The 23,371-nt window shown below is 36.9% G+C and overlaps 2 protein-coding genes across 10 annotated transcripts; both read right to left on the reverse strand.

The window, feature by feature from the left end:
* Positions 1 to 4: 4 nt before the first annotated feature.
* LOC137709728 (putative boron transporter 6) lies at positions 5 to 4,347 on the reverse strand. Of its 7 annotated transcripts, none has more exons than XM_088686466.1 (13): positions 4,037 to 4,347; positions 3,403 to 3,508; positions 3,200 to 3,282; positions 2,887 to 3,079; positions 2,638 to 2,776; positions 2,384 to 2,549; positions 2,114 to 2,280; positions 1,818 to 1,991; positions 1,506 to 1,724; positions 1,126 to 1,433; positions 770 to 1,025; positions 552 to 689; positions 5 to 442 (listed from the first exon to the last, which is right to left on the reverse strand). In XM_088686466.1, the coding sequence occupies exons 2-13, from the start codon at positions 3,504 to 3,506 to the stop codon at positions 413 to 415; spliced, it is 1,977 nt and encodes a 658-aa protein (XP_088542592.1). In that variant the 5' UTR covers positions 3,507 to 3,508; positions 4,037 to 4,347; the 3' UTR covers positions 5 to 412. The 7 variants fall into 7 exon arrangements, with proteins under 7 accessions (XP_088542592.1, XP_068304816.1, XP_088542593.1 ...); XM_068448715.2 differs by having other exon boundaries at positions 3,403 to 3,511; XM_088686467.1 differs by having other exon boundaries at positions 3,200 to 3,301; positions 3,403 to 3,511; positions 4,037 to 4,246.
* A 12,056-nt stretch (positions 4,348 to 16,403) lies between these two features.
* Positions 16,404 to 21,587, reverse strand: DXPS3 (1-deoxy-D-xylulose 5-phosphate synthase 3). 3 transcript variants are annotated; one of them, XM_068477755.2, is made up of 10 exons: positions 21,096 to 21,587; positions 20,235 to 20,354; positions 19,982 to 20,146; positions 19,600 to 19,750; positions 19,039 to 19,307; positions 18,437 to 18,704; positions 17,865 to 18,157; positions 17,484 to 17,762; positions 17,031 to 17,315; positions 16,404 to 16,898 (listed from the first exon to the last, which is right to left on the reverse strand). In XM_068477755.2, the coding sequence occupies exons 1-10, from the start codon at positions 21,261 to 21,263 to the stop codon at positions 16,749 to 16,751; spliced, it is 2,148 nt and encodes a 715-aa protein (XP_068333856.2). In that variant the 5' UTR covers positions 21,264 to 21,587; the 3' UTR covers positions 16,404 to 16,748. The 3 variants fall into 3 exon arrangements, with proteins under 3 accessions (XP_068333856.2, XP_068333863.2, XP_088542292.1); XM_068477762.2 differs by having other exon boundaries at positions 19,039 to 19,298; positions 21,096 to 21,585; XM_088686166.1 differs by lacking the exon at positions 21,096 to 21,587 and having other exon boundaries at positions 19,982 to 20,151; positions 20,235 to 20,347.
* Positions 21,588 to 23,371: the final 1,784 nt, after the last annotated feature.

Below are 23,371 nucleotides of genomic sequence, written 5' to 3' on the forward strand. Positions count from 1 at the left end.
ATGATAATATAAATGATTTCACCTTATCTGATTGATGATTTTTAACTACAAGATTTTGTAAAAATTGAAAACCGATAAAAAAGTGAAAATCTAAAAGAAAAAGGGAAAAAATTACATTCCTCGGTGAAATTTTACAAGAGTTACAACTGCTCCTGAATCCCCCTTAACTCTTCCAGTTAACTTTTACATATCCCCCTTCTCTTCCCTACCCTTTGTCCCTTAATTTGCCCAAAAAACATCGCGGAATCCGCATATGATTTTCTCGATATATTACTTGTTTTCCAAGCTAGGCATAATCCTTAGTCTTCTTTTCTGTAATTTAACAATCCCTGCTGAGGAGATCAATCATATCATGACAAGGACAAGCTCAGGTGTCAATCTATCTATACTCTGATCGTAATAGACTGTATCGTCAAATTCGGGCAACATCTTCGGGGTGCACCTGCACAAATTTGCGTTGAAATGCATCATTGAACTGATTGGAAAAGTGTAAAATAATCGAAAAGTGATTAAAATAAAGACGGATGAAATGAATTGGGTTTTTTTCTTACATGTGAAAACCTTTCTTCACTACTGAAGCTGGTTCTGAGCTTCAACTCTCCTCTGCTTGTTGTCATCTCATCCAATATCTCAGCATCATAGAAATCATCTGTGCCATCATCGTTTCCAGGTTCGGGTGGTACTTTTTCCTGCTCACACATTTCAATGCCATGAATTGGAATCCTTTAAACACATTCATACAAGCCAGAAGAAGGTAAAAGAGACTTACATGTGGAGCACCGGAAACTTCTTCCCACTCACAAGAATCAAGTTCTTGAAGATGGGCAGGATGAAAGAACTTAGGTAGCAGATGTTCCCTTATGCTGATGAGAAGGAAGAATGGCAGTGGGAACAATATTCCGGCTATAGGTATCCATGTCACCCCGAAACATATCAGGAAGTATACGAGTTGGAAGAGTGTAAATGCAACTATGTACTTGAACGGTACTAACTCCACGAACGAAGCATGAGAAGCTTCCAAAACCCTGTCCAAGAAAATGACAGAATTAGCAGATGAATCGAGATCCTGATAAGCTACTACATAAACATTCATGGCAATTTATTGAAACTTTTAGAATGACTTACTTGTAACGTCGTTTAGGGCTGATGAAGAGTAGCAAGAGCCTCTCCCAGAACTGATTACCTGGGAGACTATCAATCGCCATGTAGGCAAAGTATCCCCAAAGAACTGAGGTAGGAATCTTTTTTATTACGAAGATTGCGAATACTGAGCCTCCCACAAGGAGTGACTGCAGCAGGTTACTCACTCTTTGCTCATTAACCCGAACAGGCAAATGAGCATCAATGTGTTTCTCTGGATCAAATTTGCCCTTCAAATCTCCTCCATCATCAGATTTCATCACAGCCTCCCTTAAGTTCTCCAACTCCTTGGACTGCAAGGAAAGAAAAACTATGATTAGACAATGGAATAGAACAAATGACGGAGGAAAGCTTTGAGCACTTACATGTGGAGGAGATCCGCCGTCCATTTCTATGAACACAGCTTCCATCCTTCCAAACATCTCAGAGTTGGTTGCATTTAGTTTCATGCATTCCTTGGCACTCTTTACCATCTTCTTTCGGATCACCTGACGCCTTAGAACAGCAAGACTCTTAGTGTGCATGGGGGACTGCGGAAGAACCCCATTTGAAGGAGGAAGTCCAAGCAACCCACAAACCAATGTCTGCAGCATTGAAAATGTAGCAGCAGAGTTATAAACATATAGATTACAAACAAAAAGGAAAAGGAAAAGAAGATTTGAAGTTGGAAAACATACTGTTATTCCCAAGAGAAACATGTCATAGTGGTATGCAGATGGTTTCTGAAGATTAAACTCCTTCTGTTGTGCAAGCTGTGAAGCTACACTGTGATCAAAAAAGTACAGACCTGCTATCATCACAGCCGGTATGAAGGCAGCAAAAATATACATGACAGGGACATTTGGCATATCCTGCAATTTAAACATGGGAAATGGATTATTATTCCTGTATCAAGCCTTTGATTCCAGCTAAAGGTCAAAGGCAAAAACTAAAAACGAAATGATTACCAGATGTGCGCTAAATCTAATAATACCTTGACGACTGTCCAATGGTAGAGCGATTTAGAGTCCCAGGGCAACGGACAAACAAGCCTCCTAGGAACTCCATGTGGAACTTTACCAGGTAAAGCATAAGACAGTGCTGTCCACACCAAGACCATAAGAGGAACCCCGTAATCAGCAATAAAACTTCGGAGCCATCCTGCGTCCATCGCCCAAAAAAGGACAGGATAAGTATAACCAAAACCATTTAAGTACATTGATCTTTCACAAAATGATCGAATTGCAACCTTCGAATTCATTACCTGAGCCATACCACCATAATCTCGCTTTTCTGCTCTTAAGGGCAGTGAAAGTCAGACCGAAGCAGAAAATCACTGCTAACAACCCGTTGGCATAGAGCCATTGGAATTGAAACTCCTCAAGCTTTGGATCTTCACCTTTCGGAATACTGAACTCAGAAATCACTCCCTGCCAAATAAGCATTTACTTGGGGTTAAAGTCAACTCAAAAGATCCGAAACTAGTTCTGTTTTTCCAAGAAACTCAACGCCACAAACCTTGATGGCCTCTTGGATAAAAAGAACCGAGATCAACATCCCGAAAAGTTCCCCGGCAATCCTAGTAAATCTAGTAACGATGGTACATGCATTGAAAATGGCCAGAAGAATCAGCAATAATGCTGTCCAGACACAAACCCTGTGACATAAGAGTAAGCAAACAAGAGATCAAAAATCTATTTCCGGACACATAGCGAAAGGGCACATCGAAAATCTTGGAAAAATATATAAGGACAGCTGTTCACGTACCAACCAGTCCAGGCTAGAAAGAGCTTGGTCCCCAACTCCGGCCGTCCTTTACTGAAGGTGTACAGATAGTTATACATTATGACGGTTGGTTCTGCAACTCCTAAGACCAGCAAAGGCTGCCCGCCGAATAGTGATTGGATGATACCGCATAAAGCAGTAGAAGCCAATGTCTCCACTGTGCTTAGGGTTCCATCTACAATCACACAAACATAAATTTCAAGCTCCCTCCATTAAAAACCTCAACTAGCTAGAAAACCAAAAATTATAAACACATAATGCTATATTATTGAGTTCTTATCAGCAAATGTTATACCTGTATCCCTACTCAATTGCTCCCCAAAGGCAATGACCGGAAGTGCGGAGGCGAAAAAAATGTAGAAAGTTGGAGCCAATATCCTGCAATGCATGGAAAAGACTGAACCAAACGAAATGGAAAATAAAAAACTCGAACTAAAAACTAAAACTAAAATGGTTGCCAGACGGGGCAATAAACTTATGAAATTACAGAATTTTTACCTGACACCGGAACAAAGTCCTCCAATCCAATCTTCCTTGTAGCATGCTGCTCTTCCTTTGACATCTTGGATTATTCCCTTGAATGGACTTCTGATGTTCTCCATTTCTGCTGCAAGTTTGTTTGATTGGTAAGTAACAAGTAATGGCCAGTCAAATTGTTATAGTGCGTGTGAGAGAGACACAAATGTGAAAGAAAACAAAAAAGAGAACTTCCAAAATCACCTTCCAAAGTATATTGTATAAAGAGGAAGGCGAGGATAAATGATGATGTCAAAGAAAACAAAAAAATGAATTTCCAAATAAGCTTCAAAAGTGTTGGATAAAGAGTAAGGCTGGTATAAAGGACAATTGGATTCACTAATATCATATGGTATCTAAAATATTAATTTAGCGTTAATAAATACACATTGCAGATTGTATATTGGTATGCGGTAAAAATAAAAAATAAAAAAAAAAAAAAAAAAAATCTTCTCTCCTTTCATAATACAAACACAAACATCAAAATCAACAACAAAAACAACATGGGATTGGAATGCAAATGATGAGTTGATCATGCGAAATTAAGCAAATGCATGCATGGGAAGAAAAAAACAATGTGAACATGAAACAAGAGGGAATGGTGGGGCCCACAAACCCGAGTCCTACAACCGATGAAGAGGATATGATAAAAGACAAGGAATGCCGGAAGCGACAGGCGCCGGAAGAGAGAGTTATTCCGGCAGGGGAGGTTGCCGGAGGTCACAGACTCTGATTAGGGGTCAGGGACAATCTCGCCCTTCTACCGCTCAATCTCTCTTAAATTTTCGTTTTTATTATTAGCCTGTTATCTGTTTATTTCTCTCTCTCTCTCTCTCTCTCTCTACCCCTCCCGTTGTTGTTTCTCTCTCTACCCCTCAGAACAACAACCTGTCTGGTTTCTCCTCCGATGCAGCGGGAGAGAATTGCGGAGGGAGAAGCAGCGCATCACACTTAAATATCAGACGCCGGAGGGTTCCGCGGGGCCCGGTCTAAAGTTGTAGGGTGCGAGTACGTGGGGAAACCTAATTGGCTGAGGACCGACGAGTTCGGAGCTCCTGATTCGTTGTTTATGCAATTTAATTTACATTCGACATTTTGTCTGTGTGTTCTGTACTTTTGCTGTCTCACGTGTCGACCCGGCTTCTCAGCCTTTTCATTTTTCATATTCTCATATTCTTCTATTTTGTGCAGTCATGGTTAAACTTAATTAAAATTTTATATTGATTTTTTTATAAAAATAATAAGATAAAAAATAATAGTAATATAAAATGTTGACGTAACTTAATCATGACCACATAAATAAAAGAGAATGAGAATGTATAGGAAGTGAGAGGGTAGAGAAGGCAGTTCCCTTTGTTTCGTTTTCGCTTTTTGTTGTGGATGTCTCACGCGTCCTAGGATTTGAGTTAACTGTGTACACTGTACACCGACTTCGGGTGAGGAAGTTGGCTAATAATTTGTATCAATCTTATAATTTTTTGAGAGTCGAATTTAAGATTGTTAATAAAGAACGATATTATAGTACTAATAGCCGAGTCATCTCATCTTAAATGTTTGTGTTACTTTAGAGAAACAAGACACATTAAATTATGGCTCTATTGTAACCGGTTGATATTACAAATACTCCTTAAGGTTTTTCGTATTTTCACAAAAAATCTTTTATGTTCTAAAAATTACACTAACACCCCGTTTGTGACATCTCACATCGTTCAGGGGAGTGATCCTTATATGTATATTTTCATCTCTACCTAGCACGAGGCCTTTTTGGAGCTCACTGGCTTCAGGTTTCGTAGGAACTCTGAAGTTAAGCGAGAAGGGAGCTAGAGCAATCCCATGATGGATGACCCAGTGGGAAGTTGCTCGTGAGTTCCCAAAAACAAAACCGTGAGGGAATGGTAAGCCCAAAGCGGACAATATCGTGCTACGGTGGTGGAGCGAGCCCGGGAAGTGATCCACCCCAGGCCGGGATGTGACAATTGGTATCAGAGCCTAACCCTGGTCGCGTGTGTGTCGACGAGGACGTCGGGCCCCTAAGGGGGGTGGATTGTGACATCCCACATCGCCTAGGGGAGTGATCCTTATATGTATATTCCCATCTCTACCTAGCACGAGGCCTTTTGAGAGCTCACTGGCTTCGGGTTCCGTAGGAATTTTGAAGTTAAGCGAGAAGAGGGCTAGAGCAATCTCATGATAGGTGACCCACTGGGAAGTTGCTCGTGAGTTCCAAAAACAAAACCGTGAGGGAATGGTAAGCCCAAAACGGACAATATTGTGCTACGGTGGTGGAGCGGGCTCAGAAAGTGATCCGCCCCGGGCCGGGATGTAACACCGTTAAATTTTTCACATGGCCCCTTGAATTTTGTGAAAACACAAAAAATCTCAAGAAGTATTTATGATATTAAACCCTACACTAACCTACTTACATTTTTTTTTATATAGGAAGTTTTAATTGGAATAATAAATCACTTTAAATGCCCAACAAAAGAAGAAAAAATGATGTCAATATAGGAAAGTTTTGGATTTTTAACGAGCTGTTACTTATAACAACTCTACAACTGTATTGAGATTTGTGTTTTATTTTTGGTACAATTTTTTTATTTTTTATCAGGAGTATAATTTCATGATTACAGATGCACCAAAAATATAATACAAAACATAACCTCACATAATCATATTGAACCAAACAAAAGATACGCTCACAAGGACAAGAGACTGCATTGATGAACTTGCAAAAGAAAGCTCATTCGTCAAAGAAGCCTTGTTATGAGACATAACGAAGATGTCCTCATAGTCCTTTTTCAGGCAAACGAACAACAAAACCACAACAACAACAACAAAAAAGTTGTCACTCTCCTGCTATAAATCACTTCCAACAAACACTGAGCTTCCTCTGCAAAAATCACAAATCACAAAAGTTGTCATTCATTGCCATGCGCACAAATCACAAAATCACCACCTTTGATTTGAACAAAAGTTATTGTTGTAAGATCTGAGGTTGAGCAGTAAGTCAAAACCACTGCAAAAGCTCTCCTTTTTGAAAGAGAGAGTGACCACAATCACAACCACAAAGACTCTCCTCGACAAAGCAAGACAGCCACCTACTAAAAACATGAAGAAGAAAAAGAAGGATCAAGAAAGATTACCGCCGATCCTAAGAACAAAAGCTGAAATCAACAACGAAAAGTTCTTTTTTTCTCTTACGGCTAGGATTTTTTTTTTTTTTCTTGCCGTTTGAATTGTAGAATTTTTTTACTTAAGAAAATGGTATTAGGCCAAACTCAATTTGTTCATAAATGATATGTTAATATTTTTGTGCTAGGATAATTACATCGGCTAAATTTATGAATAAGATGATACGCTAGTATATGATCGGATTTGCTCATTTAGTTCATCAAATTTGGTGAAAAAGTTTGATAGCATAGTAGTATACTTTGTCATGAATACACCATCTATGGTAAAAGAGTTTCTTTTAATATTAAGGAGGAAATTATTTCACAAAAAATGGAAACGCATCCTTTCTAAAACTATCGTCTGAGAGAGAGAGAGAGAGAGAGATAGGAAAGCTGCCAATTACGTGAACAAAGTTGTCGTGTCCGAGCGTCGACCACACAATATGGTACAATACAATGGATCTATTTCATGTTCTAATTATGTGAAAAAAGTTGGAGGTAGAGGGAGTGAAAAGAGCCGATGAAGAACCTAAAACAACAACACTGGGATTGGAGATAAATAGGCCGTGCTAGCTTGTCTACTACTAAGTAATTTTTGAACTGGCATACGTTCACCAAATTGATGGTAGTGTGAAGGTGATCAATCATTCGCAAGGCTACCCTAGAATGCAGTTTTATTGTTGAAACCGTCTATGTTTTAGTCTTTAGAAGTCACATCTATAAGAAATCATTCAGTTCTAAAACTTGTTAATTTATTTATAATTCGCAAAACAACAAATATTGTTAGAGAAAATTTGTAACGAAAAATGTTAATAATCACAATACTCAAAGTAGAACATAAAACCTCAACAAATCTCTTCATTATATTATTCTATTACATTCAGTGCCTTTCCTTTTCTTAAGTATAGACATCCTAGCTAGTGACAAAGCCTCAATGCTCCAAATATAGCACGGCTCACCTTTAACTTTATACAAGAAATGGCAACCACTCAGTGAGTGTGATGATTGATATAAACATGCAAGTTCACTTTCAACACCCCTATAAAAAAGAAATCAATATAAACAAGAGGATCAACAAAAATACATAGTGTAGTTGGATTCAATAATTTTGAGGTGAGCCTAAATTAAAAATATGATAATATTGATATGAATGGTACGAAAAATAAATTATTGATATCCAAAATAAAAGATTAAATAGTTGTGGCAGTCAAATTAATAGCTAACATACATGTGTGATTGAGTGCTATATAACTTTTAAATTTGTTCTCTGGAAAAATTTTGGTCGGGACCACATGTCCAGTCCGCCCACACACATAAAGCATTCTCACTGCTTATATTATATCACATTCATTGATTCGTGGCTCCAACCTTTCTATTTATTAGTTAGTGTGACGATCGCACCGAGTACTTTCTTGTCACTCATTCATCTGCTTAAATAATCACGGTTTGAGTAACGGGGCTTTTGTCCTTTTCTTTGCTTTCTACCGAACAATCTGCAGCCTGTGACGCTTTCACATATGAAATCTGTTATTATTACCAAAAAGAAAACACAGCCCATGGGGCTGATATTCGCCACTAAACATGTCACACAGCTTTGCCTCATGACTCAGCAAATCGGTTGAGTCATGACTCATTGCCATGTGGCTGAGCTAGTCTTTTGGGTTCAGTTTACTGACTTAATTCCACTCGTTTGAGAATTGCAAGAGCAAGGACAAGGGTAAGATAATTCTTATTAGTCATTCTAGAAAGTAATTATCTTTGTGCAACTTTACTCGTTAAACAATGACAATAATGATTGCTATTAAAAAAAAAAAATTTAATTTTTTATGCTTTGTTAGCCTTATTCTTCACTTGCATTAAGTAGATGTTTGCAACTATTCGATAGAAATTGCTCGTTTCGGGATGTGCTTTGAATAACAAGTCGTGGTGTAGGGAACAAAGAAGTTGGTTGCGTATTTATTAAATAAATAAATAAAACTCACTTTTTCTATTTTTTTTAATTTTTTTCGCTGGATTAATACTTGTTGTTGATCTTCATACTCTTTGAAAATCAGATCCATTAGATTATGCCATGTGGCGCAACGATCAAATTTCAGTATTTGTTTACCGTTGAAAATCGAATGGTCCAAACCATCAAATTGTTGTAAATACAACAGCTCAAACGCTCAATTGAAGAGAGTCGTTGGGCTCTTTTGTGCTTTTTGGTGGCGGGCCCCCATGTCTGCTCGATGACGTCAGGCTGACATTGCCTCATGCCAGCGAGCGCAAGGCCTGGCAAAGAAAGGTTGGGCACTCCAACAAGCTTGGTGGAGCCCATCAATTGCCTTCTGCTTTTTGGGCAACTAGAGCCGCATTTAGTGGGAACCGGATCTCCTCCGGACCCAAAGGAACTAAGCCCAAGAATCAAATGATCCGGACCATTGAAATTTGATCCAACGGTTACAATTATTATAACTTTTAGAGGGCCCCATGTTTGTAGCCGTTGGATCAAAATTTCAATGACCCGGATCATTTGAACCTTGAACTCAGTTCCTTTAGGTCCAGAGGGGATCCGGTTCCCATTTAGTGTGTTTTGGGCAATTTTCCTGCCCTTACTCTTGCCTTTGTCTTCTTTTGATGGATGGAAATTCTATAAGTGCCTACTCGATTGGCACAACTTGTGTTACGTCTAACTACTATTGTTTCCAATTTAACTATTATTTTTATATTTGGCAAATCAACCGTTTGTCAAATTTAATGATCAAACAGATTTAGGTTTGAGTGTGTGATTTAGATTCATGTCATGATACAATGATTTTACAATAACTTGAATAATTATATTTATAAGAGATTAGAAGTCTAGACCTAGGAGATTTGCAATTGAAGTAATGGGTTGTGAATCGGTTGAGTTGGGATCATGGCCATGTGGGTGAGCTAATCTGAGTTGGTGTTTTGAATTTATTTTTACTGACTGTATGAGCAATATAAGCATGGCAATCTACAAAGATTTTTTCTACCCAACTGACAACTTGTGTTACGTTACGTTGTTTGGAGATTGTCAACCAATATTTATTTAGTACATGGTTCATATATTTACAGTTTCGTTAAATTGTGAATTTAAGCTAGTGAACAAGTAGATTTCTATTAGAATTAGTGTTCTAAAAATCGGCCTAGGCACTAGGTGTAACATCCCACATCGATCAACGGAGAGGGGGTGATGTGCCTTATATGTACATGCCCACCTCCATATAGCACGAGGCCTTTTGGGAGCTCACTGGCTTCGGGTTCCATCGGAACTCCGAAGTTAAGCGAGTTCGTGCGAGAGCAATCTCAAGATGGGTGATCCACTGAGAAGTTTTCGTGTGAGTTCCCAGAAACAAAACCGTGAGGGCATGGTCGGGGCCCAAAGCGGACAATATCGTGCTACGGTGGAGTCGAACCCTGGATATGGTGGGGGCTCGGGCCGAGAGGTGACAATTTGGTATTAGAGCTACTCTGTCGTGTGGTGCAAGTGTGACGACGAGGACATCAGGCCCCTAATAGGGGTGGATTGTAACATCCCACATCGACCAACGGAGAGGGGGTGATTTGCCTTATATGTACATGCCCACCTCCATATAACACGAGGCCTTTTAGGAGCTCACTGGCTTCGGGTTCCATCGGAACTTCGAAGTTAAGCGAGTTTGTGCGAGAGCAATCCCAAGATGGGTGGCCCAAAGCTAACAATATCGTGCTACAGTGGAGTCAAGCCCGGGATGTGGTGGGGGCCCGGGCCGAGATGTGACACTAGGCGATGAAGACCCGCCACGATTTAGGGCAAATCGTTTCAAAAAATAAGTCTGGAGCTAGGCGGTCCTAGGCGGATTTGTTTGTTTTTTTTTTTTTTTTAATTGTGTGCTTTTTTATGTTATACTTATGGAAATGGTGTACCTAATTTGCAAAGGATGGATTGACTACAAGTTCATCCAATTGTGAAATGAATTGAAGAACTTTTGAAGGGATAAATACAAAAATAAATAAATAAATAAATAAACTAGATACAACAACGTTAAATAGTTTAGTCTATGTCAAATCCAATGCAAGGATCATGAACAAGAAGAATTTAGTCTATCATCCAAGAATACTCCTCGTTATGATTATATGCTTATTGTTTTTTAAATGTTGAACTTGTTGGATGGATGTACTTTGTGTATTCTTCTACTTCTATTTTTGCATTTTGTCATTCTTTTATTATCCATACAAGTATAGTTTTTATTAAGTGTAAATAGGCACTTATTTACAAGATATATAATAAATTTACATAAATCCGCCTAGGCACCCACCTAACTGCCTGATTAGCACCTAACGTTTTTTAGAACCTTGATTAAAATGTGTGATTCAAATTCATTATCAGACACAATAATGCTCCCTAACTTATACAAAGTGGAACTACTATATTTTAATCCAATTCCTAATAGTAATTGGTTTCGGAATCTTGTGGTCCTAGATTTTTCAGGTGTATTGCTTAATTTAGTAATCAGTCATGGTGGATGTGTCACTCACTTAACCTAATTTTTGAAGAATATACTTGATTAGTGTTAGATGTTCAACAGCATTTTCGGTAATTAATTTAAGTGGGAAGGGATGGTTTATATCAAAGGATGCAACTGCAACCAATGGACAAGGCTATGGTGCAATGATACCAAAAAAGACTTTATATTCCCCCACCCCTTATACAAATTGATAAATAAACATATGCTATGATATGCCACTTAGACTTCGTTTGGTACGTCGAAATTGTACTGGCTATTTCAATCGAATGGACTAATATATGCATTGGATAGTACTAAGTCTACTGACTACATAGTCAAGCATGACTAATCCTAACTAATATTTGGGGTTAAGACATTGACTGAACAACGGAAACCACGAGAGGTGAGAGAGGGAAGGAGATTTGCGAACGAAGTCCAAGCCATATTCGCAAGAAAAGGATAGAGAGAGCGAGCGAGCGTGTTTCTATTGGCTTGTTTCCTGCGGATTAATTGTACCAACGTTTTGGAGAGGATAAGTACGCGGATGTGAAGTGTATTAAATTGGTATAAGGGCACCAAACAACTGGGTCCATATTATTAATACTATTGAGTCCCTTAATGCAAGCTGTTAAATGAGGCCCAGACCACTAGTATTACAATCTAGTAGTAGTCTTCTTCAGTGTTAAGTGAGAGGTCTTAGGTTCGACTTTCGTGAATGATAAGTTTGATACCAATTTATTCACTCACCCCTTAGGGTATATATATCGTTGCATAAAAATAAATAAAAAATAAATAAATAAAAAACCACTTATGCTCTGATATAGTATGGACAAATGATGACTTAGACGAGATTCAACAATTTTGAACTTCAAAACACTTGATTTTCATTTCAGTTGTACGTATAACCAACCTACTGTTAAGGATAAAAAAGTTAGAAACATAAAGAGTTCATTACAGATAGGCTCTTACAACTCACTTGTGTATGAACATCCAACAAAAATTCAAAATTCAAATAAACCGCCGTGTAAGATTTATTTTTATTGGTAAACCAAAAAAATTAATTCTTAAGTGGCGGTTTACAACTTATGCCACATTCCTTCTAAACAGTTTCTTACCCACACATGAATTGGCTCCAATCAAGGCATTAAAAGCAAACTAATGATGCTAACGTTTTCTCGGTATTTGTTTTCTAATTTTCCCAACATACTGCCATGTACAATATGAATTTTTTTTTGAAATGTCATATGAATTTATATTTATTTTTTTAATTTGTTATAAGATTAAAATTTTTAAGCGATTTGTTGTATCAAATTTGAAAATCATTAGTTTGTCTTGTGACATCCCACATCGCCCAGGGGAGTGATCCTTAAATGTATATTCCAATCCCTACCTAGCATGAGGCCTTTTGGGAGCTCACTGGCTTCGGATTCCGTAGGAACTCCGAAGTTAAGCGAGAAGGGGGTTAGAGCAATCCCATGATGGGTGACCCACTGGGAAGTTGCTCGTGAGTTCCCAAAAACAAAACCGTGAGGGAATGGTAAGCCCAAAGCGGACAATATCGTGCTACGGTGGTGGAGCGGGCCCGGGAAGTGATCCGTCCCGGGCCGGGATGTGATAAATTGGTATCAGAGCCAATCCCTGGCCGGAAATGTGCCGATGAGGACGTCGGGCCCCTAAGAGGGGTGGATTGTGACATCCCACATCGCCCAGGGGAGTGATCCTTAAATGTATATTCCAATCCCTACCTAGCACGAGGCCTTTTGGGAGCTCACTGGCTTCGGATTCCGTAGGAACTCCGAAGTTAAGTGAGAAGGGGGCTAGAGCAATCCCATGATGGGTGACCCACTGGGAAGTTGCTCGTGAGTTCCCAAAAACAAAACCGTGAGGGAATGGTAAGCCCAAAGCGGACAATATCGTGCTACGGTGGTGGAGCGGGCCCGGGAAGTGATCCGCCCCGGGCCGGGATGTGATATGTCATCTCACTCTAACTCTGTTAAAAATTTTATTCAAAATTAGCCATTTGCAAAGCACCTAACTTATTTTCATGGTTTATTTTGGACATTTCAACTCTCCTTTTTTTAATGAATATGATTGACTACGTTGAATTCTCAAAGCTTGTAATTAGTTAAACTCCATGTTACTGATTCTTTTTTTTTTTTTTTTTTTTTTTGTCAAACGATGGATTTTGTTATATTAGATGTTAGATTAGTCATTGACGGGATTTGAACTCTACCGTCATCCAAGGGCTCAACACATTTCCACCACTGTGGTAAAGAATCACTTGCTCCATGTTAGTGATCTTAATGTAATTTTTTAGTAGTTCATCATAAGTTTATGAAACACACATGACATGTTTTTTCGTACCAAAAGATAAGTATAGAACTTATAAAAAGGAAGTCAAAAGTTGAAAACCAATTTATTGCCCACCCCAAGTGTACATATATCTTTCTACTAAAATAATAAATAAATAAATAAATGAAAAAACTTGTGAAAAATGAGGTCAAGGGTCTAAAATAGCATTCTTTTAGATAGAAAACTTAACATAGTTGAGGTGAGACAAATTAATGGTTTCAAAAAATTCATACGACAACCACTTAGTATTACGATCTAATAGTATTCTTCTTCATTCAATATTGTTTAATAAAATTGTTTTTCATATAAATTAATTTACCTACTAAAGGAATTTACTTAGTCCTTATTATATTTGTAAGTAGGTAAACTAAAATAATTTACCTACTCCTTATTATATATGTAAGTGTGAAAATTGTTTTACAGTATTCTAAGTAGGTGCACTAAAGTATAAAATTTACTTCTATTTTGAATTCTCGCTTGGATACCTTTTCTATACAAAGGTATTACAATATTCTATGGAAAAACATCAATGAAATGGTATAGATGTGGAAGGCTATGAGTAATATGCATGGGTAGGTAAATTAGTCTTACTAATACTAGCTTAAATTTTAGGATTTTTTTATTAGTACCTCATTAATTATTGAATACATCTCACTTAATATTTATTGTTAAATAACTTGTATAAAATAACTATTTAAACCCTAAAAAGTAATGCAAAACAATTATTTACTTCCTACACCCCAAATCATTTAAAAAAGACCCTAACCACCCATAAATTATATATAATTTTGCGTACGCCTACACTCACAACATTGCCGTGATTTTTTTTTTTTTTTTTAATTATCAAAAATGTTAAGGATTCTACAACATAAGAGATGGAGTACTCTGAAATATTCAAATCTTCTTTGAGATAGTTTAGTAGTGGTTTTTTTTTTTTTTTTCTTTTGCTAAAAATGTTCAAGCATGTTTGCTGTTTATTTCTTAGGATGGTTTGTGGTGCAATTTCATTCAAGCATGATTGCAGAACCGAGAATCTGCATGGGCACAGCAATAGCAAAATCAACTAGCCCTTTCATGATTTCTTATTTAACAAAAACCAGCAAAGTAGCTATTTATAAGTTTAAAATCAAATTCACATTTAGAGCTTAATTCCCCTAAATTGACAAAAACCTTGAAGCAATAGAACCATGCGCACTGTTTGTGTGCTGAAGACAAAGGATTTAAATTTATTTTTAGGAAATAATGAAGACTCTAGGTAGATTTTGGTGTGGGTTGTGCGGGGTGTATGAAATGTGTGGGTGTGATGGTAGTTTCGGTTGGTAAGTGAAGTGTATTAAGATAATTTTTAGTTTAAAAAGTACATGTGGGGTGTTTTAAGTATGTGAGGTATGTGGGGTGCTAATAAAACAGCCCAAAACTTTATGCGAAGAGACAATAGCATTAATACCCCCCTTTTACATTTTTTTTTTATATATTTTTCTTCCAGAATCGTTAATTTCATGTTTCAATTTGCATAGTTTGAAAAATATTTGATGACATTAATTCACATAATTTCCATATAATTAATTGTAGATAACAAATAAGTAATTATGAGTATTTTAGGCATCTAAAAAATACAAATTGTGTAAAGTCAAACTTAATTAAGAAATTTTCCTAGGTGAAGCCTAATCACTGGATTGTAGTCAGAAAATTAAGGGCTTAAATGTCAAAATGACCCATGTGTTATAGTTATTTGGCCAATTTTGTCCTCATGTTTTTCTCCTTTAACCAATTAAGAACATTCTATTCAATCTCTATTAAAAAATTCATAAAAATATTATAACCTATTATAGAAAATTATTTTCAATTAAAATAGAAAGAAATATAATTTCAAAATGAAATTTAAACAAACCCACCATGCCATATGTCTTGTCCTGACCCGAACCCCTACCTTAGCCACACACGCAGGCAACTCGACGAAGTGTCAATAAATCCACCTCGACCCCCCTTGGTACGCACGAATTCCATCATTGTAGTCTCAAGAAAATTAACCCCGATCGACCACCTCACTTTCAACTATGTAATCGAGAAACAGACCACAATTGATAGAGTCATATATTACCCATTCTCTTTATTTAAATTTAAATTTACAGAAAAAACAAATCAATGAAGAATGACACATATAAGAGATAAACTTCTAATTTGAAAAATTATTAAGGTTGTGACATAGAACATAGAGAGAGTGAGGCAAGAAAATAGGGAGAGGAGAGAACGTTAAGGCAGAGGTCGGGGAGTTGGGAACAGACTAATTTTTCTTTTAATTTTATTTTTAATTTATTTTTAAATCAAATAGATAGTTTTTGAATAAGTCTATAATGAATTATGAAATTCTTAGTAGAAATTGGATGGAATGTCCTTATTTGGCTAACGGAGATAAACATGATGACCTAATTACCAAAACACAAGACAATTTTGACATTTAAGCCAAAATCAAATTATGTTGGATTTTAAGTAAAAAAAATTGAATTTCAAGAACTAACGTCATATTTTCATAAAAATAAAAGCATGACACGTGTTGGGTCTACCTTCTTTACCAATACATAATGGCAGGCAGACGTTACCACATTCATGGAACTCTTAAAATGCTTGTGAATCGCTCATTTCGATTCCTCCTTTGTAAAAAAAAAGCGACTAAAATAGCTCTTTTTGGGACAATTTGATCACACTTTCTTAAGTTTCTTTGACCTATATTCTGTGATATTGTTACTAGAAATGGCTTTTACCGATAGAGATCAAGTGGAACATCTTCAATGTACACTAATCCACGTGTTATAAGCTTGTTTATCGACGAGTTTAAGTGAAACATCCTCATTGTGCCCACATGTTATAAGAGGGATTGGTCGTTATCGAGTTTAAGTGGAATATCTTCGGTACCCTAATCAACATGTTATAAAATAAAATTGGATGAAGAATAGACTGATAACACCACATGTTACGGTAACACCCAAAACGTTTCACCATCATATTCCCTCAGATATGTTAATAAGTAAATTCAAATCTTTAATTTACTGCACTATATATAACAACATGGTATTAAATAATTTAAATTTCTGGTTAAAATATTTAGCAGGGCGGAAGAACTTTTAACTTTTAAAATTTCCATTGTGCTGCTGTAAATTAATGATCATATACTTGCATGCAAGCACCCTCTATACAAATTGATACGGTTATATTTTCGGTGCGTTTCGGTCGAATTAATGCTACTTGAGCTTTGATCTGTATTCATTTTTCCGCTCAGAAATGTAGCCTCGGTGAAGGGGCAGAGAATAGCAGATGCCTAGCACATTAAGTGAAGGGCTTCACGAGTTCGGCCAAGCAGAGTTAACGCCGTTGCTGCTATGTGGTGTCCAGTTAGTCCAGCAATAGCTAGCTGCTCATTTGGGGATGCATGCTCAATGTAGTTGTCCGGTAAAAAAATTGGTCGCCACTGGAATGTCGATTTCAGGCAGAGAAACAAAATGAGGAACAATGTGTGAACATATAATGTGCCATTGACAATCAACATTGAACTGGAAAAAAAAAAAAAAAAAAAAAAAAAAAAAAAAAAAAAAAAGATTACCTTGATGTTTCCATCAAGCTGTCCGTCGAGACAAATGAACTGTGCAACATGGGATCCAAATCCTCCAATAGATCCTTCCTCAACCGTGATCAGATATGAATGGTTCCGACAAAGCTGCCTAAGAAGCTTGACATCTAAGGGCTTGCAGAACCTTGCATCAGCAACTGTTACATCAATGCCCAGCGTTGAAAGAAGAGACCGAGCCTTAAGGCAGTTCTGAACCATTGATCCGTATCCAAGCAATGCCACATCTTTCCCCTCCGCAAGAATTTTCCCTTTTCCAATCTGCTCAGCAGCACAAAGAAGTCAAATTAAACGCAGTGGCGCAAAGAAGCCAAAATTAAACGCATAAGAAGTTAAATCCCTCTCTATTAAATGTACCAAGTTTATATACTTATCCGTAATGATTAATGACAGTAAATTACTTATTTTTAAGAAGTGAAGCAGAATTACCTCAATGGGGGTTCCACTGCATACGGAATGGTCCATCCCAACAATGGCGCCCCTTGGATATCGGAAGCAAACTGGATGATCATCGATGTGCGCTGCAGTGGCCACCATGTTGGCAAGCTCATTCTCATCAGATGGTGCCATGACGATCATGTTTGGTAAGCATGACATAAATGTTATATCAAATGCTCCACACTGCATGGGACCATCAGATCCTACCAACCCTGCACTTGTAATGACAAAACGCACTGGAGTTCTTTGCCGATCTACGTCATGAATTACCTAAACAGGCCACGAGAAGATAAACTTCAGAGACATTATCATCATATTGTTATTATATCATTAAATTATTTATTCCACAATTAATTAAAATATAATTACTACCTGATCATAAGCTCTTTGTAGAAATGCAGACGGGATAATGCAAAATGGCTTTAGTCCTCCACATGCCAAACCAGCAGAAAAAGTAACTGCATGTTGCTCAGCCATTCCCACATCAAAAAATTTGTCAGGAAATCTTTCACGAAACAGTTGAAATGCTGTTTCCATATGCATTCCTGCATGAACAGTCACAATATCTTTGTCCTCCTCTGCCTCCATCACTAAAGCCTCCACAAAGCAGTCGCTATAAGTTCTATGGCGAATTTTGGATGGTAAATCATCTGAATTACTCAAACCTGCAGGTTTGGGAAGTGTAAAATAACATAAATGTCGGACCAAATTACACATGGCTTTTCATCCTCTGCCAAATGAGAAATGATCTTTGTAGTCGGCAACTTCTTATACTCGCTAAAGGCCTGAACGAAGGCCAAGCCTCAAACGACATATATAAAACCAAAGTATATTGGGCTGAGTTTGCCCACTTGCAATTCAACTCATGAATCCTTAAATTTACAGCAGAATTTTGCACAGAATATGAAATGAACATCAGAGGATGAGATGAGAGGGTAACATACCTTGTACCCCACTCTTTGGGTTGTTTTCACCTTCCCGATTTTCTTCCGTTAGCACATGAACCAAAACAGGACCCATTGAATTCAGAGATGCCACTTCTTGTAGAACACAAATCAAGTCTTCAATATTGTGTCCGTCAACAGGGCCAATGTAATACAATCCGAGCTCTTCGAAAAGAGTTGATCCTAGTGGACCGACCATACCACGTGCATACTCATCAACTTTAGCTGCCAATTCATGCATGCCTCCTCCAATTCTTTTAGTAACACCCTGAAAAAAAGGGGGAAGAAAAATAAATACTTCATAGAACAAAAGGCACAAGGCACAAAAATCTTGATAATACTCATAGCAACAGAAAATGTTTGATATTCTCCAAATACCCAGAGCCCACTATGTCCTCTCAGATGAATGCCACACAAAACCGAATAAATTTTCTATACTCAGATTGTCTAAAATATTGCCGAAAGTTGTATAAATTCTTCCATACAGATATCTCTCATTAACAAATCCAATATATCTAAGTTCTAAGAAAATACTTGAACAAATTTTAATGTCTCGAAATCTTCCAGTCCTAGAGGTAGGATAATAAAACCCACGGAAATACCTTAGCAACTTCTCTAAACCTCCGAAAGGATTTACTTGACTGGAGCTTGCTTAGGGTACTCGACAGAGCACTAATAGCTGTCTTCGGGCCCTCCTCAGTCTTTGGGTGTAAAGAGTGCCGGCTGTCATTTAAAATAACTACCATATTTGAGTCCAAATAACCTGCATTACCCATTGCCTCATAGACCTGACCGGCCATCGTTGTCCCATTGCTGATGACTGAAACAATACGTTCCCGCTTTCCCTTAATATCCCGTGCAACTGCCATGCCTGTAAATATTATAATAGCAGTCCAGTTGAAAATAATACTGTTTTAAATCCAATTTAGCTGGCCAAACTTGAAACAATTGCTCTTACATCATAATAAATAACGCTCAGAGGAAAGACCATATTACTATTACTAGCTGCATAAATGCCATCATCTCTAAGGCAGCATATACGGTTACAAATATCCAGAGAAGGGTGTTGCAAATTATGTTGAATAAAAACATGAACTTTTTCCGAAGACTGCGATTTCATCACAGGAGAAATAAAAAAGAAGCATACTGGAAGTAGACATTACCCAGTCCAGCAGAAACGCTACTGCACCCATGCGCTGGCCCGAATGGATCATATTCACTCTCAGGTCGAGATGAGAGACTAGAAAAACCATTATTTCGTCGAGCTGTATGTACGAGGCCCCGCCTTCCTGTAAGTATTTTATGTGCATATGTCTGCCAGAATAAGAGAAAACTTTCAAAATTTATATCATACAATGACAATGTATAAATGTGCAGCGAAACTACCCATGAATGATTTCTTTGCGTTCTGTTTATATGTGTTCTTTCTGGTATGAACTATGTACAGCCTAATGTAAACAGTATCAAAAGTTATCCATAACCTCAACCGCCACTCTTAGAATTAGCCATTACTACAAAGAGAAAGGTATGTATTTGTGATCTTACTTGTTCCACGACATCCCAAATTATCTTGTCCACGGGAGCATGAAAAACACGGTGTATTGCAATCGTCAACTCCACCACTGCCAAACTGGCTCTGAAAGACTTTCGTGTTCTCAACATTATAGATGATAACTCTGAACGGATTTCATCAGATAACTGTTTCAGTTCCTGCACTGATCGTTCTGCGATGAGTAAAGAAGTTGGGAACTGAAGTGTAAGCACACAAAGATAAGTATTTAAATGCCTCGGAACTAACTTCAACAGACAAGTTCTTCAGGTGGATAGGATTTTCAACTGAATCAAGAATTGGAGTTAAGACTTCTTCCAAGAACCACTCATCATCGTCAGGTAGAGAACATATCCGACTTGCAAATTCCTGCACCGAGAAAACAACACACATTGCTGCCTATGTAACTGCGGACAAAATAAAATTCCATCTTTTTAATAGATTCATCAATTCAGATCAACCTGTGTATGTGCTTAGTGTGAAAATACGAAATCATATGCCTCATGATCTAGACTTTAAATTAACCTAAAAAGCAAGAGAAATGCTAATGGGACTCTCCATAGACTGTCTGTCACCTCATGTTTTTGGCACAATGTTTTATAATGTTTGCACAAGAATTGACGATAAACTGTGAGGTGGCTGAGATCAAAACACTTGATAATAATTGTGATAATAAGATTCAGGTTTTCGGGCAATCAATACTTTAGAATTGCCATTTTAACTCCAAACCATTTCAAACTACTTAGTATTAATCACTACTTTGCCGTATCTGTCTCTCAGCATCCTAGAAACAAGTTCTCATTCACCAATAAACCAATTTTCTATTTTTTTAAAAAAAAAAATTTAAAAATTAGTGACAGATTAAAAATAATGATAATAAAAAAATAAATTTCCACTCACTCAACTCAAGAAAAATCTCTAATTAACAAAATCAATAAATTTACAAGCACCTTACAAATTTACACAAAATTTAACAATTCAAACAAATCATAGATTTGCTTATTCTGCAACCACAAATACAGTCTCCAATTTCTAACCTTTTTTCTTCCTTTTTAATCCTCAGTTTCTGCAGCATGTAAACTAGATAAGAAGGGAGGCGACTGAGATTACCTTGGATGCAGGGGCAAAAACGGAACTTGGGTACAATTTATGTCCTGGAAATTCCACATGCAGTGAGAAATTAGAGCCAAAGAACCCCGCTTTGCGAGGAAAAGCCCCAAACTTTCCATGGCAATGGGATGTGATTCCAAAAGGGTACCCAACAGAAGCAGCACCCATCTGAAAAAAAGCAAATCCAGTTACCCAAATTCAATGAATTTCAAGAAACGAGCTGAATCCGAGAGCTCACTTGCAGAAAAACTCAAACCCAGCTACCCAAATTCAAAGCATCTAAGGGCTGAGTTTGTATAAAGAAGGGATTTTGAAGGGTAAACATTGTCGGAATGCGACACATGAGACGCGAGAAAAGTTGTAGAAGAACAGGGCGGGGACGGAAAAAGAAGAAGAAGAAGAAGCTAGTGGAGTAGAAGTAAAAATCAACAAGAAGTGAACAGAGGATTCGGAGGAGACGCAAGAAGCATATGTTTGGAGAGTATCTTTCTGGAAAAGTCCAAAACATATGGAATATTTGTACCACGTGGTGGAAAAGTCCAAAATATAAGGAATAAATATTTATTATTACATGTAAATTTAAATTTTAAGGTTTATGTGTTCGTTTTTAAAAAGAAAAATAAAAAAATAAAAAAAAATTTCAAACTTATACGTTATAGGCAATAGTATAGTAGTGGCAAAAATACACCACAAATCCTAAAAAATTAGAAAGGTTTTCAATTAATAATAATTAATTGCCCCTCCAGCAACTTAATCCCATTACTCTAAAGATTTCATGACAACTTAGAGCAACTCTAAAGGAAATATCAAATTTTAAACATAAAGTTTAAATTTAAAAGCCGGTATATTTGGTATTGTTAAAGTTTTGTTCTTATATGTCAATTATTTATTATTATTCTTTTCATAATTATAATAAATATTTTTAGAACAAAAAACTTAATAAAATGATAAAAAGTGTTTATTAATTCATTAAAAATAGAGTTGAAGTTGTTGTCAAATTTGACAGTCACCATCTTTACTGCTAATTTATGTTATACTACATAAGAATTTGTATTTCCGTTGAAAAACACTAATGTTGTCCTCTTTTATTGTTATTGCTGATGTGGACGTTGGTTTTATTAATCTAAATACAATTTTTAGTGTTTTGTCAACTAACTAGGAGTTGGGAATATTTATGTAGGGGTGGTTCGGTATGGGATCCCAAATCGAAAATGGATCCCGAATCTCAAACCAAAAATTTTCAGGATGAGAATTTGAAGACCAATCCACCAATCCCAAACCAAAATTTCGTTATTCCCAATTTTCAGGATTCTCGAAATGTTTTGGGTATTTCAAGATGGATCGGGATTGCGTTTTGGGTTTTGGGCTTTTCGGCTTTTGGGCATAAATTTGAGAGTTTTGGGTTGTAGGATAAAATTTGGGCCTTTGGCTTAAAATTTTGTTATCAATTGAAATTTAGGATTTTTACCTATTATCAATTTGAAATTTCCAAACTACTTAATTTCATACTTCTATTTTTAATACAGTCTACTTTCAAATTGCTTAAATTCAACATGAACATGCATGCAACCAAAATAAATATACACATTGGTTCGGTTCGGGATTCCCGAACCATTGAATATGTAATTCCAATTCCCATACCAAAAGGTTCGGGATTAGTTCGGTATAGATCCAAAAATTTCAATATTATTGGTTTGCGAATTTTCGGTATGGGATCGGGATTTTTTTGGTTTGGTTTGGGATTTTTGGGAAAAATTTCCAGCCCTAATTTATGTGTTCTTTTGGTTAAATTTGATTGTGAATTTGGGACACAATTATATCAATGATGTTCCATCGTTAGAGGTAAGTATGTTGGAAACAAACCGTTCTTGTTAGTTTTTTGTTCGTTTGTAATAGTGCTTTGTGTTAGATATAAGTCGTTTGATTAGTATGCACGTAATGTAAAATGTCTATTTCATAGTATTTGATATCTTTCATGGTAGAATATAAAATTTTGAATTAGAAGGAAGAAGTTTAGAGTTAGGAGACATTTCTTCATTTAAATGAGTGAGAAGGATTGTATGGTGTCTGGTTGAATTAACACGAAGAGTAAAAATTTTTGGAATAGAAATGATAGCTTTATTAAGATGAGCTCGCTTAGGTAAATGACTTTTGTACGAGAACATGATATCAGGAGAATTTTCAAACCAAACTAATCGTTGCTAACTAATTAAAAGAGCAAACTTTGCTAAATACTGTCAACACCATCACAAAGACGTGGCATATAACTAAACCTT

Source organism: Pyrus communis, chromosome 15 (assembly GCF_041283825.1).
Source record: "Pyrus communis isolate YQ-2024b chromosome 15, ASM4128382v1, whole genome shotgun sequence".
NCBI lineage: Eukaryota > Viridiplantae > Streptophyta > Magnoliopsida > Rosales > Rosaceae > Pyrus > Pyrus communis.